Source organism: Lactuca sativa, chromosome 5, assembly GCF_002870075.4.
Source record: "Lactuca sativa cultivar Salinas chromosome 5, Lsat_Salinas_v11, whole genome shotgun sequence".
NCBI lineage: Eukaryota > Viridiplantae > Streptophyta > Magnoliopsida > Asterales > Asteraceae > Lactuca > Lactuca sativa.
In genome coordinates this window covers 367,873,244-367,889,785 of record NC_056627.2, presented here as the reverse complement: position 1 = coordinate 367,889,785, position 16,542 = coordinate 367,873,244, and the positions used below count along the sequence as shown (strand labels likewise).

Sequence of the window (16,542 nt, the reverse complement as noted above, 5' to 3'; positions counted from 1 at the left end):
TTCTCACTTTCTGTAATCAATGGTTTGCAAACGAAGACCAAATAACAAATTGTTGGATCACCAATCCGCCCCTGATGGTCGCAATATTGTCAAACCATTGACCACCAATCAGTTTCTCCATTTTCCTTCTCTCCCTCTAGCCATGGAAGTAACGAGTGCAGCCTAGCGAGCGCTAGGGGGCGGTGTTCTCCTTCCTTTAGCGAGCCTAGCGAGTGCTTTGACACCTCCCACTCCGTTCAGCCTTAACAACTTTTTGTCGAATACATCCGAAGCGAGTATGATGTGTGTTATTCTATTTTTTTCATCCCAGATTTTTGTTCAACCCAAATGATTATGGTTATAGCACAGCGCGATCAAATTTTGCATTATTAACGTTCTGCAACTAGTAACCAGAGAACAACATCGCAATCGAAAAACCAACCAATAGCTGGTGAATTTCGCCATATTTTTTACAAATGGTAAATTGAAAGGCAATCGAAGAACTACGTTTTTCATTTCATCCCATTTGCCACCACCAACCACCGGTGGAGCTCACGTACTAGACAACGACAACGATTTTTTGCGATCGCTTAGTAAAAACTTTTTTTTAAATGAACCGGCAATAAACTATTTGATTTTGTTTGTGGTGAATTTTGTTTACATCACATGTCATCCCACTTATCGAAGATACTAGACGAATCCCCACGCGTTGTGCGAGAATAGAATTATATAGTTAAAATAATAGCTTTTACCAATTTATTATTTAATATTTCTACTTTGAAACAAAATGTTAGTAGTAAAGCAAACATATATTTAACATATTAGTTTTATTAGACATTATAGTTTAAATTTTAATTTATTGTAATATATACAATTATTTGATAATTTTATAAACCGTTTAAAATTGTGTAAATTATATATCAAATGAATGATAATATAACGGGTAATTAAACGTATGAACAAAAATATGAACTGCAACTTCTAGTAACATAAAAATAGAAAAACATCTATTATAACATTTATATTATATATATATATATATATATATATATATATATATATACAACGAATAATAATTAAAAATATAAAAAATAAACACTATAACTTTTAATAACATAAAAACATTAAAACATCTATTATAACATTTATATTAACTCTTCATATTTAAATTACAAATATCTTCAAATACATTAATATTTTTAATGAGCAAAACTTTACAACCTTATAAAAGAAAGGAAAATAAAAAGTTATTAGTGATTACTAATTAATAATCATAAGTTAAAAACTATTGAGTTATAACTAATAAATATACATAAATTAGAAAATTCTTGAGTTGTATTGTGAGTTTCAAATGAATGCACTACTTGGAAATGTATTATTATTATTATTAGTATTATTTTTTTTTTATTATATTTTTCTAAATAATTGGTTTTGATCTATCATTTTAATCCCTTCAATTATTAAACATAAAGATATTTAATTATAAATTTACAACATACATAGGTGCATATACATGATAATTACATATCAAATGTTCAAAATTATGTTATCTTTTAAATATTGTCTTTTAAATATGTTGTGTAGGATAACCCAGCAAAAAAATAATAAAAAATAAACATAATCAAAATAGAAAAACTACAATCAAATAAATAAGAGCATTGGGTGGTTAAATATATAAATAAAAATGCTACATAAACATACATTTAAATCAAAAGAAAAAACTAACATTTGTCAACTTTGCTCAAACAAAAAACCTATATCCATTCTATGAATCTTCTTTCTTATTTAACACCATTCAACCACAAAAACTTGATGACAATTCTTTACTAACCTACAATCCAAATATTTTTCTTGAAAAGGAAGAAGCAAAAAGATATTTCAAGCAAAACATTGATGTTTGAAGAGTCACATTCAAGATTGAGTAATACACACAAATCACATATAAAGATCAAATGAGAAACTGAATAGAAAGAAAGAATAGAAAAGCTTCATTTGTTTTGGTTGAAAGAAAAAATCATATTACAACTACCATCGATGCGACATAATCCATTTCTTCAAATCATCATATTTGGATCATGAATGCTTCAACTATATGAAAACTTTTGAATCACAATATCTTCAAATCCTTTTTACATGTAAGATTTTATATAACACAAAAGACACAAAATATTGAATTTTTTATAGTAAATTTTTCACTAAATGCTAATTAAACATAATATAAGTTATAAAACTTTTAAGTGTTAAATCATAATTAGGAAAACTTTTGAGTTGCATTAGTTAAAAAAAAGGGGGTTTCAAATGAATGTGGTTTGAGAAAGTTAAAAAAGGGGGTTTCAAATGCATGAGATTCAAGAAAAAATATTAGCTTTATAAGTATGTATGATTTGTGTATTATCCCTTGCTACCATAAGATTGAGCATTTGGACCAAATCGACATTCGGATCAAACCGGTTTTTGGACCGAATCGGTTTTACAAAAATTGGTGGACCATAGACTGGACATGTTAAGGCTTACCAGGTCCAGGCTGGAGTCTGGTTCCCGGTTTTTGGACGTAAGGCTCTTGGACCAAACCGATTTTGCAAAAATTAGTGGACATTGGACCGGACATGTTGAGGCTTACCAGGTCCACTTTCAGGTCGGGTCCGGATGCTTAAATGCTCACTCCTATGCTATTGTAGGTAAAAGGGTAATATGTGAACATTTTCAACAAGTGGATGGTATATAGTGTAGAAAATGAAAATGACTAAATGTGAACAAAAAAAGAACCTTCCACACCACTAGGGATGTTATTCGGGTCGGAACCGGACCGAACCAACCCGAACCCGAATAACCCGAAAACCGAATAAGGGTAATTGCATGAACTAAAAACCGAACGGATTAACCAATACGGGTCCGGTTCAGTTCAGGTATTAATCGGTTCGGTTCATACCCGAATAACCCGAATAACATGTACAAGATGATTAAGAACCTAATATAACTAGAAAATAAAACGAATAAACCGTATTAAGATTTTATAACCCGAATAATAGAATAACAATGCGCTTTTATACATCAACATAAAATATTCAAAGGCTAACATAACACAATAACACATTGAAAGAATAACATTTACGTATTAGATTAACATAATGAGAATTAATTACTTACTTGAGTTTTTCGAGTTAGAGCTCAATTTTCCATGACTAGACAAAGTATAAATTCTTGATCCTTAGAGACAATAGGAATGGTTGATTTTTGAAAGTTTGAAACAAGAAGAAGGATCGACATAAGTGATTTTGAGTTTGGAAATAGATGAGAATATTGGTCGATTTTGTCACGATGAGGACGAGCGTAAGTTTTTTTTTTCTGTTATGAACGATGATGACAGAAGCGTGAATCGTGATTTTGATTTCTGTCGATCAGAGAAAGGGGATGAGGAATGGTTATTGGGGTCGGGTATTTAGAATCGAATAAGCTCTTATTTGGGTAACCCGAACCGAATAAACATAATATAGATACCCGAATCGAATTGCTTGTCCGGGCCTAATTCGGTTCGGTTCGGTTCGGGTTTTGGTTCGGATCAAGTTTTCGGGCCAAATTCTCATCCCTACATACCACCATCACCTCTGCCTCCGTCATCACCACTGTCACCAACACGACCTCCGTCACCGCCTCCACTACTACTACCACCTCCACAGTGTCGTTTAGAGTTTAAACTCAAAACTACAAAAAATGACAAGATTATATGAATGTGTTAACATTCAATGATTTCGGTCCAAATTCTCATCCCTACAAACTCTAAACTACACTCTAGAAAAAACCACTAAGTAGTAAGTAATTACAAAAAAATTCTGGTTTTTCCAGTTCTAAACCCACTTTATTCGGTTCCAACCTACCCACTTTGATGTTTTCGGGTTTTTCGGTTCTAGTTCCACTTTACCCGGTACCGTACCCGGAACCGGTTCCTATATACCGGTCCGGTTTCCGATTCTACAAAATCCCGTTAACCGGTTCCGGGTTTTCCGGCTCCGTGTCCATCCGGTCCGGGTTTGGACCCACTTTCATCCCTAGTAAGAGTGACTATGGTGGCCGAGTTTGGGTTGGTGGTACCATTGTAATGCTTTCAAAGTTTCACTTTTAACGCACTAAAAAAGATGTTAGAGTAAAACCGTATTTTTTTTAAATGAATGGACTTTTTGATTATATATTTTTTTCTAAAAGCATAAAAATATGTATTTATATTTCTAAAAAGCATATTAATATTTCGAAAATATATTTATACTTCTGAAAATACATATTTATATGTATAATATGAAAAAATAAATACAAAAAAAAAAAACTTATGTGAAAACGTAAAAAATATGTAAAGTTAAGGATTTTATTGCAAAAAAAAATTATGATAACTTGAAAACATATGATAGCAAGTAAAAAAAACAAAAAATAAAAAGAATTTTTTTTTGCCAAGTTTTATTTTTAACACACTAAAAAGTGATGTTAGAGTAAAACTGTATTTTTTTAAATAAAAAACTTAAAGGTTTTTTTCTTAATATTTTTTAAATTAATTTTATCTTATTTTATTTAATTTTGTTTTAGGGTCAATGACACATTTGGTTACTACCAAGTACATTGATAAGTGAAGCCGCTCTAAAAATGGCTTATGTGAAAAAAAATGAATAGTACCGAGACTCAATATTGAAGCATGTGATTCAAGCTTGACAATTTCATTTTGGAGTGTTTCATATCAAGTGATCACCACGAAACCAATCTCAACGGTGGTTGTTTAAGTGAAACACTATCTAATTTATCACATTGATTTTGAAAGAGAGACAATGGGTAGATGAATAGATTTAAATAGCAAATTTTAAAATTCATAATATATAAGTATAACCCCAAATACATAGAGGTACACGAAATACTTTTACAATTTGGAATTCAAGTTTATTGTACGATAGATGACTACACCATGTCTTTAGACCAAAAGAGAGCCTTCCATGACTGTGATGGCTTTACCTCGAATAAGTACTCTTTGATTCTTCTTATCTAGATGTATATCTAAAATGCCACTTCTAGGTGAAGCCTGATGAGTAGAAAATAAACAGACAAACAAGTGTAAGAGAATAGAATAGGTAGTCAATAGTCATGAAAAATAACAATTTATGGTCACATATCATTGAAGAGAGAGAAAGAGAGATACTTGATATGCAAGAAAATCAAATTTCCCCAACTTGTCGCTCCAATAGGCTGCTAGGGCACAATGTGCACTTCCGCAAACAGGATCCTAATAGAGAAATAAGTATACTCAAGATCAAACAATTATGCTACTACTAACAACATAAACATGATGAAAGAAAATACTAATTCAATATAATTACCTCATCAATTCCATATTTAGGGCAGAAAAAGCGACTATAAAAGTCAAAGCCTGATCCATTTGGTGCAAGTCCTGTAATTATTATCCCTCTGCCCGGTGCCTTTTTGATCTTATCAAGTTGCGGCTCAAAGTCCACAACTTCCTTCCCTGATGGAAGCACCACCTGCAGGAAAAGAACAATGAAAGATAACTTTTATCAACTTTATTCACATTCAATGAGTGAATATAAGAGAAATTTTAATACATACAAGGATGTCATTCGATGCTATCTTCTTTAGATCAACAATAGAAACACCATTCAGTATTTCAGAAATTGCTGAAACCTCAAGATCATTGAAATCTGAAACTGCCACAATAGGGAAGTTCAACTCGATCAATAAGTTGGATTGTATTTGTGCTTCACCATTTTCAGCGACTGATGAGTCCTTAATCCTTCGTTCAGGAACTTTTTTGGCAGTCAAAATTCCAGAAAGGGTTGAGAATTCAATTGTGTTATTAAATTTCACCAAACCATACTCAAAAAGGAAGTGCGAAGCTGCTAATGTTGCATGACCACAAAGTTGCACCTAACACCCGAATGGAACAAATCAAGATTAATACAACTAAATAAACGTGTAAAGGCGATTATATATAGAGATTCAAACTGATAATCACCTCAGTTACAGGAGTGAACCATCTGAGCTTGAATCTAGGGTTCTCCGAGCCGTGGTCGATGATCGGAGTCAAGAAACCAGTCTGGGATAAATTGAATTCAGTCGCAACTGACTGCAACCACTTATCATCTTTCTCTGTGCCTTCTAACCAACACACAGCCGCCGGATTGCCTTTAAACGCCGTCTCGGTAAATGCATCCACCTGTTTCTCAGAGAAAAACACTAGATTAACGACCAATCTAGCTCTCGATTCATAAAGCAATTTGCAGATCATATACAAATGTATCCTTATATACGTGTTTAATTGGCAAGTACGTGTGCGTGAAAAGTGCGGGAGAGATTAAAAGAAGAAACTTACCACGCAGTACTTAACAAGCTTCTTCGCCATTTTTACAGATAACTGTTCAGGTCAATGTCCGCCACTCTCTGCCGGAATCGACACCTTCGTTTTAATATCCGTCTGGTTTCCCCGATATATATATATATATATATATATATATATATATATATATATATATATATATATATATATATATATATATATATATATATATATATATATATATATATATATATATATAGAGAGAGAGAGAGAGAGAGGTGGGTTCAATTAAGAAAATAAAAAAGCTTGAGAATGGAGAATCATTCTTAGCCATTCATTTTATTCAAACATAAAAAGACACGGTGACAAACTTATAAATATGAGAACAACCTTCAATCTCAAATACGTATTTGTAGTTCAAACTCATTCATCGTTCATCATCCAAATTTCTTCTCCAACTTTCAACAATCATTCAGATTTCTTCAATTAAACAATCATCAACATCATCCAGTGCTAATCAATCATCGATCTTCGTCAATAATCAGCACGATTCAACAGTTAACAACAAAAATTCGTTTTTGGTTCTTTTAATTCAACCTTCAATTGTGCTTGAATACGATCAGATCTTCAACATCTATGATTAATTATACTCCCAGCGTTATTAGATCAACATCATCGATAATCAACAAAAATCCACTTCATATCATTCATTCAACATCGATTATCAAATAAAACTTGAAAATTGAGGTTAGAAAAATATCAAATCGTTTTTTTTTTTTTGAAAAATTTCATATAATTCTCTATCAATCTACTCTTTTGTAAGATTTAAATGGTCAAAATATCATGTTTTTAACATTTTTAAAAAAAGTTAAATTGTATGCACTCCAACTGTTTGATAAAATGCATAAACTAAATTATCACGTTATATTCTTCATATATGAATATGTTTTCTCAATATATGATTATTAAAACAAAAAAACAAATATGCAAGTCTGTATGTTATTCATATGTGAATAACATATAAAAATTACATATATTTGTGAAAATACCTTGTAATATTCATATGTGAATATACTGTGTAATATTCATAAATGAATATATCATCTAATATTCACAAATGAATATACTATGTAATATTCACATGTGATATACCATGTAATACTATGTAATATTCATATATGAAAATATTATCTAATATTCATAAGTGAATATACCATCTAATATTCACAAGTGAATATACTATTTAATATTCATAAGTGAATGCATCGTCTAATATTTAAATATGAATATAGTATGTTTATTATATGCTATATTCATATATGAATGATACTTAAATTGTAAAAAAAAAAAATTAATCATAGTTTTTATTCATAACTGAATAACAAATGTACTGTAGTAAAAACATGATTCATTTATTCACTTATGAATAACGATAGCTGAAAATATAAAAAAAATAAATTTTTTATTTTATCTTAAAACTATATCAATATGGATGTCTATTTGTAGAGAATAAAAAATCATGAATTTTGGTATATTTAAAATCATTTTTTGATAAAAATAGCTTATAAAAATTAAAAAAAAAAAAACGAAAAAAACTATGTTTTTGTATATATTAAGGTAATGATTAGCATAGTTTAAGGAAATATGTTATGAAAACACATGTGCATTCGTTTCCCATTTCCGCGGTACAATGGAGGATTTTGCGTCAAAAATAAATGATTGGCTGAAAATTATTCCCCCATTCTCAACCTTTTTTTTCTCAATTGAACTCTCCCATATATATATATATACTAGGTTATAACCCGTGGACACCACGGGTTGGAAATGTAAAATTAATATTAATTAAATTATAAGTGAATTATTGACAAATGGTAATAAAAAAAAATTAAATAATTTATAAGTATAGTTGTTTTGTCTGTAATTTGATAATGATATAATGATATGTTGAAACTACGAAATTATAATTGTTTGAATATCCCATCGAGAATATGTATTTGTAGATATGTTAGAAAATTATGATTTTGTATAATGCATTAAAATTATGAATATATAGTTTTAAAAAACAGAAATATTCATGCAATGACATTATATGAAATTTAAACTATATTGTAATATAAGAGAAATACATAGAAGAAAACAATTATGTATTCAAATGGAAATAGTGGTCATATACTAATAATAAATAAAAATATAAATATTAAAATTATAAAAAGTATTTATAAATCAAACTCTTTTATACACAAATATAATGATAAAAGTAATTACCTTTTCTTGAAAATAGTGATTTCATCATTGTCACTGTTAATAAACAACTTTAAAACTTTAAAATTGGTATTAACACTCAAACGTTGTATAAAATACTTCTATAAACATTATTTTTATTATTATTAAATAAAACTTAATAAGAAAACATCTCCAAACATATTAAGCTTTGGAAATTGGAGAATGACAATGATATGAAGATGTGCGGAAGTTGCAAACCATTAAAAAAATATTATTTAAATTAAATAAATTACATAATAGTCCACGTTTTAATAAAATTTATATGAAATGTTGATACTAATTCTATGTAAAATATGTTATAGAAATTAAAAAAAAAATGAAATATTGCTATTTCTGCCACACCCCCACGACCTTATACCCTTCCAATAACCATACCTTCTATTCTTTTTTCTTTTCCCTAAGAATCCAAATCGGTTATAAGAGGACCAAAATACCCTTGACCTTTACAGAATATCAATCTCCAGGAAAAAATAACCAAACCAATGCAATACCCAGAAAAATACATTTCTTTCTTTATTTTCCAGAATTGCCACAAATACCCTCAATCATCAAATCTCCCAATCATCTCCTGAAGAGGGCAATCCAATTATACTTGCAACTATTAAAGCAAGTTCATCCATACCATTCAATATAGGTGTGAATAAATGGAATATAAACGTGAAAGCCTTTAAAATTTGATTATGACCAAAATACCCATACATCCTTAAAGTAAAAATGCAGAATCAGTCTAAAGTTTTGCAAATAAACAACGTAATATTCTAACTTTTTCAGATTTGATGAATACTATTATTGAAAAGTCTATTCCAAATCAATATTGAGTTTACATTCCTCGTAATCCAATGTTGTATTTCAACTATTAAATTACATATCAAAATCTTCAATCCTGGCCACCATTTGGCCACCATTTGATGTTGCTTCCTACATCAGATCTTTTCTCACCTTCTCCTTTCCGCTTGCTTTCCTGAAACAAAAAAATATTCAAAACAAAAAATTAATAAATAATGATTAAAACAAATTTGAAACTTTATATAACAAGTTGTTTTTACGTTACCTTTATTATTTTTCGTCTTCACAAATAAATCTAACCATGCTTTGATTTCTGGGTCATCAACCGTTTTAGTTGGTTACAACTCTTAAAACTGTATGAGAGGTTATTCAATCGGATCCATTTGACATCAAAACAACCATTAATTTTATACGCACCGTAAAGTAACTGCACCATGGATAAAAATTGAACTCTTGTCCCACAAAAAAAGACATAAATGCCCTTATAATTGGGTTATTTATGGGGTAAAGTTTGATGAGTTGATTTACCAGGATTTTCATGAAGAATAGGGTATGGATGTAAAAGGTCATGGCAATTAGTAACCAAAGATGGTATGGAATGGAATATTGAATTCCAATTCCTTTGGAAGCAAAAAAATAAAAATAATAATAAAGAAAGAAAGAAAGAAAACCTTTGCCATCTACTGTGCCCTATGACTATATCAATTGCATAAACTTCATTCTCCTCGATCTCTGCATCATCCACTCTTATTTCGGGATTTGAAACACTTACTACTACTTTTTCCCGATCTATCCAACTCATTATCTATGTCCTCTCCAATCCATATACTTGTCAATTTAAACATACTTTAAAAAAGAAATAAACAAATAGTACTCAAGTATTAGAATTGTATAAAAGTAATGTATTCATTAAAAGAAAAGAAAGCTTGAAACTACCTTCATCAATAGCTTCAACATCATCAACTTGGAGACCAAAAAACATAATGTTACCTAATGGTGTCATCCAACCTGACATACAAATGTCAACCGACCTTATATAGTAAAATCCACTTACCAAATGACGTGACAATAGGTAATTGCCTGCAGAAATTGTTTTACCCGGTCTGAATAGCAGAAAATTAGATGAAACAGAGTTATATAATTTTAAAAAATAGGATGGGTTGCTAATGAAACAAAGATAAATAATATTGATGCCATCAAATGTTTTACCTTTTGCTTCACAAATCTGGATAAAGAATATGATTAACTGCATCAATATTGTACATTGACACACTGGATTTTAGTCATTTTTCTTTAGACATGATCTGCATCCGATTTTACACACAGATAACAACCTACAAATTCGATGATTAACTGCAAAATATAAAAAAATAAAAAAAATAATAAATAAATAAACTTAATACCGTAATCAAGTGACACATTCATCTTCAAGAGAGAGAGAGAGAGAGAGAGAAAGAGAGAGATTTAAATGGAATCACAAATATTTTTAAGCAATTTACTCGTAATCAACTGTTCAAGCAATAAAACACTTAATACCGTTACATAAAAGCCCCAGAATCTGATGTATCATTTCACTATTCCAAATCAACATTTCGTCAATAAAATCCCTGGAATACAATGGTGTCAACATTAATTTAAGATGGAGAACAGAGATGAATGTGAGAGAATGGGAACAACGGTGGTATTAGCCGATATTCAATTGATGATTTCTGAAAAAGAAACCATAAGCGACAATAATAGTGAAAAAAGGGCTATCTTATAATTGGAAAGTAAGATGAAAAAATTGACCCACCACAAATGAAATCATTTTCTGTAGAAGGCGATGAAGAAAATCAATTCAGTTGTAAAATTGTAGATAGAGAAGCTGTAAAGGAATCAATGAATATATCAAGCCGAGAAGATTTAAAATTGCATAAGATTTTCTCCTAATTTTATGAGATTTGGATCAACATCGATTTGAATATGCTTTTAGGATAAAAGGAAACCGAATGGGGAGAAAAATTAGGCAGATAAGCTGGTTAAATTCTTGAATGAACGGGAATAATAGGGACAAGTGACATTTTAAAGAGGTTTTTATTAGGAAGATATATATATATATATATATATATATATATATATATATATATATATATATATACACACACACACACACACTAGCCGTCTGCCCGCGCAAAGTGGCGGTGGCAAATAGTTTCAGTCGACAATTAGTTTGACTCGGAAACATATTATATTTCAAGGACACAAAACATATAATTATTGTTATTAGTTAGTTTTGCAGCAAAAATAGTTTCCTTTCGCCAAATAGTTTCTTTTGACAATTATATTCGTTTTAACGAGTAGTTTCTAGACAGAAACATGTCATCTTCCAATTAACATTCAATGTATAAGAATTTGATTGCATCTTACAAAGGTTGGACACACTGTTATGGCATGTTGTGTTTATCCTAAACTGTGACGTCACTGTAAAGTTCTTTAAGGGTGGAGGGGGCAGTTAAAATAGCTACAGTGTATGTATAATTTAGTATTTTAATTTTATTTGGATGTGTGTTTAAAATCTATTAATCAAAATGAAAAATGAAAAAGGATCTTATGTATGAATATTTCACATAATTAGGCTCTATAAAATGTTTTGTACTTTGTTGGCATTGCTATAATTAGATAGGTATTTTCAAAGAACAATGTTATATTAAAAAGAAATGAAGGTAGTGTAATATAAATGATAACAAAACATGTATAAGTACTTCTATTTTTTTCGGTAAAAATGAAATGTAGGTTGCTAAATTATGTAACACAAAAATATTAGTATTTTTTTATTACGGCTTAAAACAAAAGTAAATTCTTATTATACATACAAAAAGGTTAAAGTGGATTTTATATATTGGTAAAAATAGCATTTTGCATTTATATATAAAACTATCTAACTCAAAAAAACTCTTATATTTTGTTTCTATGTAGATAAATATTTATATTTAATGTTACATTTCATATTAACCCAAGTCAAATTAAAATAAATAAAATTCTTAAATATTTTTCTGAATAACATATTTTAAAATGTTTTTTATCCAAACATTAATTTTAATAATATATTTTTCTTTATTTATACATTAATTCTTTAATATTAAATGTTAGGTTTAATACGTTTTTCACAATAAACTAAAATTTAAAAGCAATTAAATATCTAGAACGGTGAGGAAGAATTACATACCATATAACCAAAAAAAATAAAACAGGAGGCAACTTGAGGGTACATCATTGTATTCTAAAAAAAAGGATGATATGAGAACAATTTTCATTTACTTTTACTTGAAAGCAAATTTCTTTAACTCGGGGCTTACAATTTCCATATAAAACTTCACATTTAAAATAAACTTTATTGAATTCAAAAAGTCAACCACAAATAAATATAATCAAGAGGATTCAAAAGTGATACAAACAACTTCATAAATGAAAGCTTTTAGGTGGTGTTTATAACATCAAAAGGGGGATATTAACATTACTTCAAAGATCAAAGCAATAATTATGAAAGCTTTTGCATTGATTAAGGCAAATGCAATTTTTTAACTATTAGAATAAGCTTCTCAACTTCGTATTCTGTAATATCGTAATGTAGCAAGCAGTAATATCGTAATGTAGTAAGCAGAAGTTGTCATCGCTGATGTTAAAGGAAGAACGCATAAAGGAAGCACGCATAAGAGTATTCAAAAAATCAATATAAAATATTTTCTTAAAATATGTGAAGCTTAGCTACGAAACAAATTTATGCCCAGTGCTATGTAGTATTGAGTGTCACTGTGTCAGGATGAAGCCTGCTTTGATAAGCTATAAGAGCATGGTTCTTTTTGTTGCATTATGCTTCCAAAACTTCAATATTCTGCAAAGCCCTATAAATGGACAACGATCAGTTGAGCATGTAAAGCTAATAGCACTATAAGGGTTATTAACCGGTCATTTTAAAAACTTGTCTTAGTCCGACCTATTGAGAGTAAGAGAATGAGAAAGGTTTGATGCGATAGAAACAAAAAAAAAAGTATAAATTTGTTATTACCCTGGTATTTGTTAGATGATTTGAGATGTAGGCCTTCACAACCTTTCATCCACACTGTTCTCACTAATGCATTGGAATAATACATGGGAACTCAATATTGCCAAAAAGTGAAACCATAAATCCAGAAAATACCAAAATATTAGAAAAACATACACACACAAACTTGATAAAGAAAAGAATATAACAACAATTCGCACTAAATGGCCATTACCTTGGGAGTTTTTCTATGTATGATTTATTGAACCTGATTCAAAATCAAGCGATGTAGGTCAATTTCTATGTGAGTGCCCCATCAATATTGATGGTTTTTACACATAGGGGGGACCGCTGAGGGAGGGAAAAGCATGTGCGGTGGTGTGGAACTGCGTTCGTACGGTGAATTGTGGTGGTAAAAGGCGGTGTGATTGCGGTGAGTAGTAGTCTGGCGGTGGTGAGTGATGTTTGAATCGAATATGATCTAATGTGAAAGAAAGAAAGACATCGATGCAAAGGAAGAAACAAAAAAAGTAAAAAAGAAGAAAGAGAAACATTGATGCCGAGAGGAAGAAACAGAAAAATTAAAAGAAGAAAAAAGAAAAAGAAGTGAGTTCTACCTTTGATTAGGTCTCAGATCCCAACCAAATTAGAAGAAACTACGTCTTCAACCCGTTTGTCGTCCATCTTACCTGCAACCCATCGAAACACCAAATCAAAATCATTAAAATGAAAGAAAATCAAAATTATGTTCTAGAAAAAAACTCATTGTCTTAGTCTAAGAGAGGGAAAAAATCAATTAGGGTTTATAAAGGGGGGAAATACTTCATGGCGGTGGGATTTATAGCAGGGGATGGAACAAAGACGCATCTGCGATGGGAGGGATATTCGAATCAGCATGCAACATTTAAGGATATTTGTTGAAGCGTATTATGATGAAAAGGTTTTTAAATTTTAAATGCCCTAGAATTGAGGAATTTGCTGAGAAATATAAGGAGTCAAAACGATAGGTTCAAATTTAATATTATTTTATTAGTGATTATTTGTACTATTAGCTTAATCGTTTTGACGTCTTAAAAAAATATTATTATTATATTCAATCTATTTTTAGAAATAGTAAGATTTCCTTTATAAGATAATAAAGATATATATATATATATATATATATATATATATATATATATATATATATATATATATATTTATATATATATATATATATATATATATATATATATATATATATATATATATATATATATATATATATATATATGTAACAACCCAAAAATACCACCCAAAAATTTCGATTTTTATTATAACAAAACCCACGAGACTGAGTATCACATAATAAAACCATATGTTGCGTGTTTCAAAAACCATAATAAAATACTGTGAGAAAAACTGTGTCACAACTGTATCCAAACATATCAAGAAAACTGAATCAACTCCCAGGACAAAACTGAAGCTGTGGTGTGTGCGATGCCATCATCCCGAGCTCTTTCCTTTGCTTGCGGAAGTACCTGAAACCAAAACTGAAACTGTAAGCACGAAGCTTAGTGAGCTCCCCCAAACTACCACATACCACACAATAACATATAAAGCACATAATGGGCCTTGCCCACTGCATCGGACCGAAGTCCGGGCTAACTGGGGCCTTGCCCCCTACATCGGACCGAAGTCCGAAGCTGACTGGGACCTCCGTCCCCTACATCGGACCGAAGTCCGAAGCTGACTGGGACCTTCGTCCCCTACATCGGACCGAAGTCCGAAGCTGACCGGGACCTCCGTCCCCTACATCGGACCGAAGTCCGAAGCTGACTGGGACCTCTGTCCCCTACATCGGATCGAAGTTCGAAGCTGACTGGGACCTTTGTCCCCTACATCGGACCGAAGTCCGAAGTTGACTGAACATAGCATAAACATATCAACTAGCATAAACACATAAATCCTATCTGAGCCACGGAGGCGTCAAACATACTAGCTACTGCATTAGACCGAAGTCCGGAAACTACGGCTAACTGAACGGGCCGGCATTGTGGCCTTAGACCCGTTCCTACTGGAAGGAAACTCACCTGAACTGCTGAGCTCTACTGATAAACCTCTGGCTGCTACTCGACAATCTCCTGAACCGTTGTTCCTCTAGCTCTCCGAGCTGTCAATATCCATATAACACTTAGTCCAACTGACCTCCAAAGGTCAACTAGGTCAACTCTGGTCAAGGTCAAAATCCTGGTCAAAGTCAACCTTCCAGGTCAACCGTACTCGCCGAGTCCTCATAATGACTCGCCGAGTTCATATGCTCAGGGTCTTTCTATTCGCGACTCGACTCGCCGAGTCAGTCTATGACTCGTTGAGTCCAACCAGTTCGAAGTCTTGTTCTGACCAGCTCGCTGAGTCACCACCCGACTCACTGATTCGAGTCTCAACTCGAAGGGTTTGGGGTTTCGCGACCTGACTCGCCGAGTCCACTAATAGACTCATCGAGTCCAAGGCAATCTTCAACCAACTCGTCGAGTTGTTCATCCAACTCGCCGAGTTCATGCCTAACTTCATCCGACTCGACGAGCTGTTCATCCCACTCGTCGAGTTCCTCCTCATCTTCAAGCTACTCGCCGAGTCCACTCGAAGGACTCGCCGAGTCTATCCAGTCCTTAACCCATGCAGTGGCTTTTCGAGCCAAACAGGGCTTCCAACTCATAGATCCATACTTCTAAGGCCTATCCCCCACGTAAAGTGGCAAACTTTACGTGTAGATCAAGAGATCTAGGCTCAAAACACATTCAAACTAGGGTTTATGGCAACATACTTCTTCAACATACCAAGGGCTGATACTTTAGGGGATTCTAGACCAAAACAAGCATGGATCTGAGGTAGCAACCTCAGATCTGGACCTCTAACTCGAAATGGTTACTTATCATGCCAAAAATGTCCAGAACTCACACATAAGAATAGATCTAGGCGCAAAGGGAGTCCAAGCAACAACTTATTACCTCCAATTGGTCTGAAATGTCTTCTCAATCCCGAATCTACAGTCCCTTCTTGCACCTCCAAGGCCTTTCTTCCTTCTCCAAGCTTTAGTGCACTCTTCAAGGCAAGATCTAGCTCAAAAACGGATATGGTGGCTAGGGTTTGGTGTTCTGGACTATAG

At 31.8% G+C, this 16,542-nt stretch overlaps 1 protein-coding gene across 1 annotated transcript; it reads right to left on the bottom strand.

The window, feature by feature from the left end:
• Window positions 1-4,792: 4,792 nt before the first annotated feature.
• On the bottom strand, window positions 4,793-6,456 carry LOC111893043 (uncharacterized). The gene is made up of 6 exons (XM_023889118.3): window positions 6,341-6,456; window positions 5,984-6,184; window positions 5,578-5,895; window positions 5,331-5,492; window positions 5,153-5,236; window positions 4,793-5,035 (listed from the first exon to the last, which is right to left on the bottom strand). The coding sequence occupies exons 1-6, from the start codon at window positions 6,368-6,370 to the stop codon at window positions 4,928-4,930; spliced, it is 903 nt and encodes a 300-aa protein (XP_023744886.1). The 5' UTR covers window positions 6,371-6,456; the 3' UTR covers window positions 4,793-4,927.
• Window positions 6,457-16,542: the final 10,086 nt, after the last annotated feature.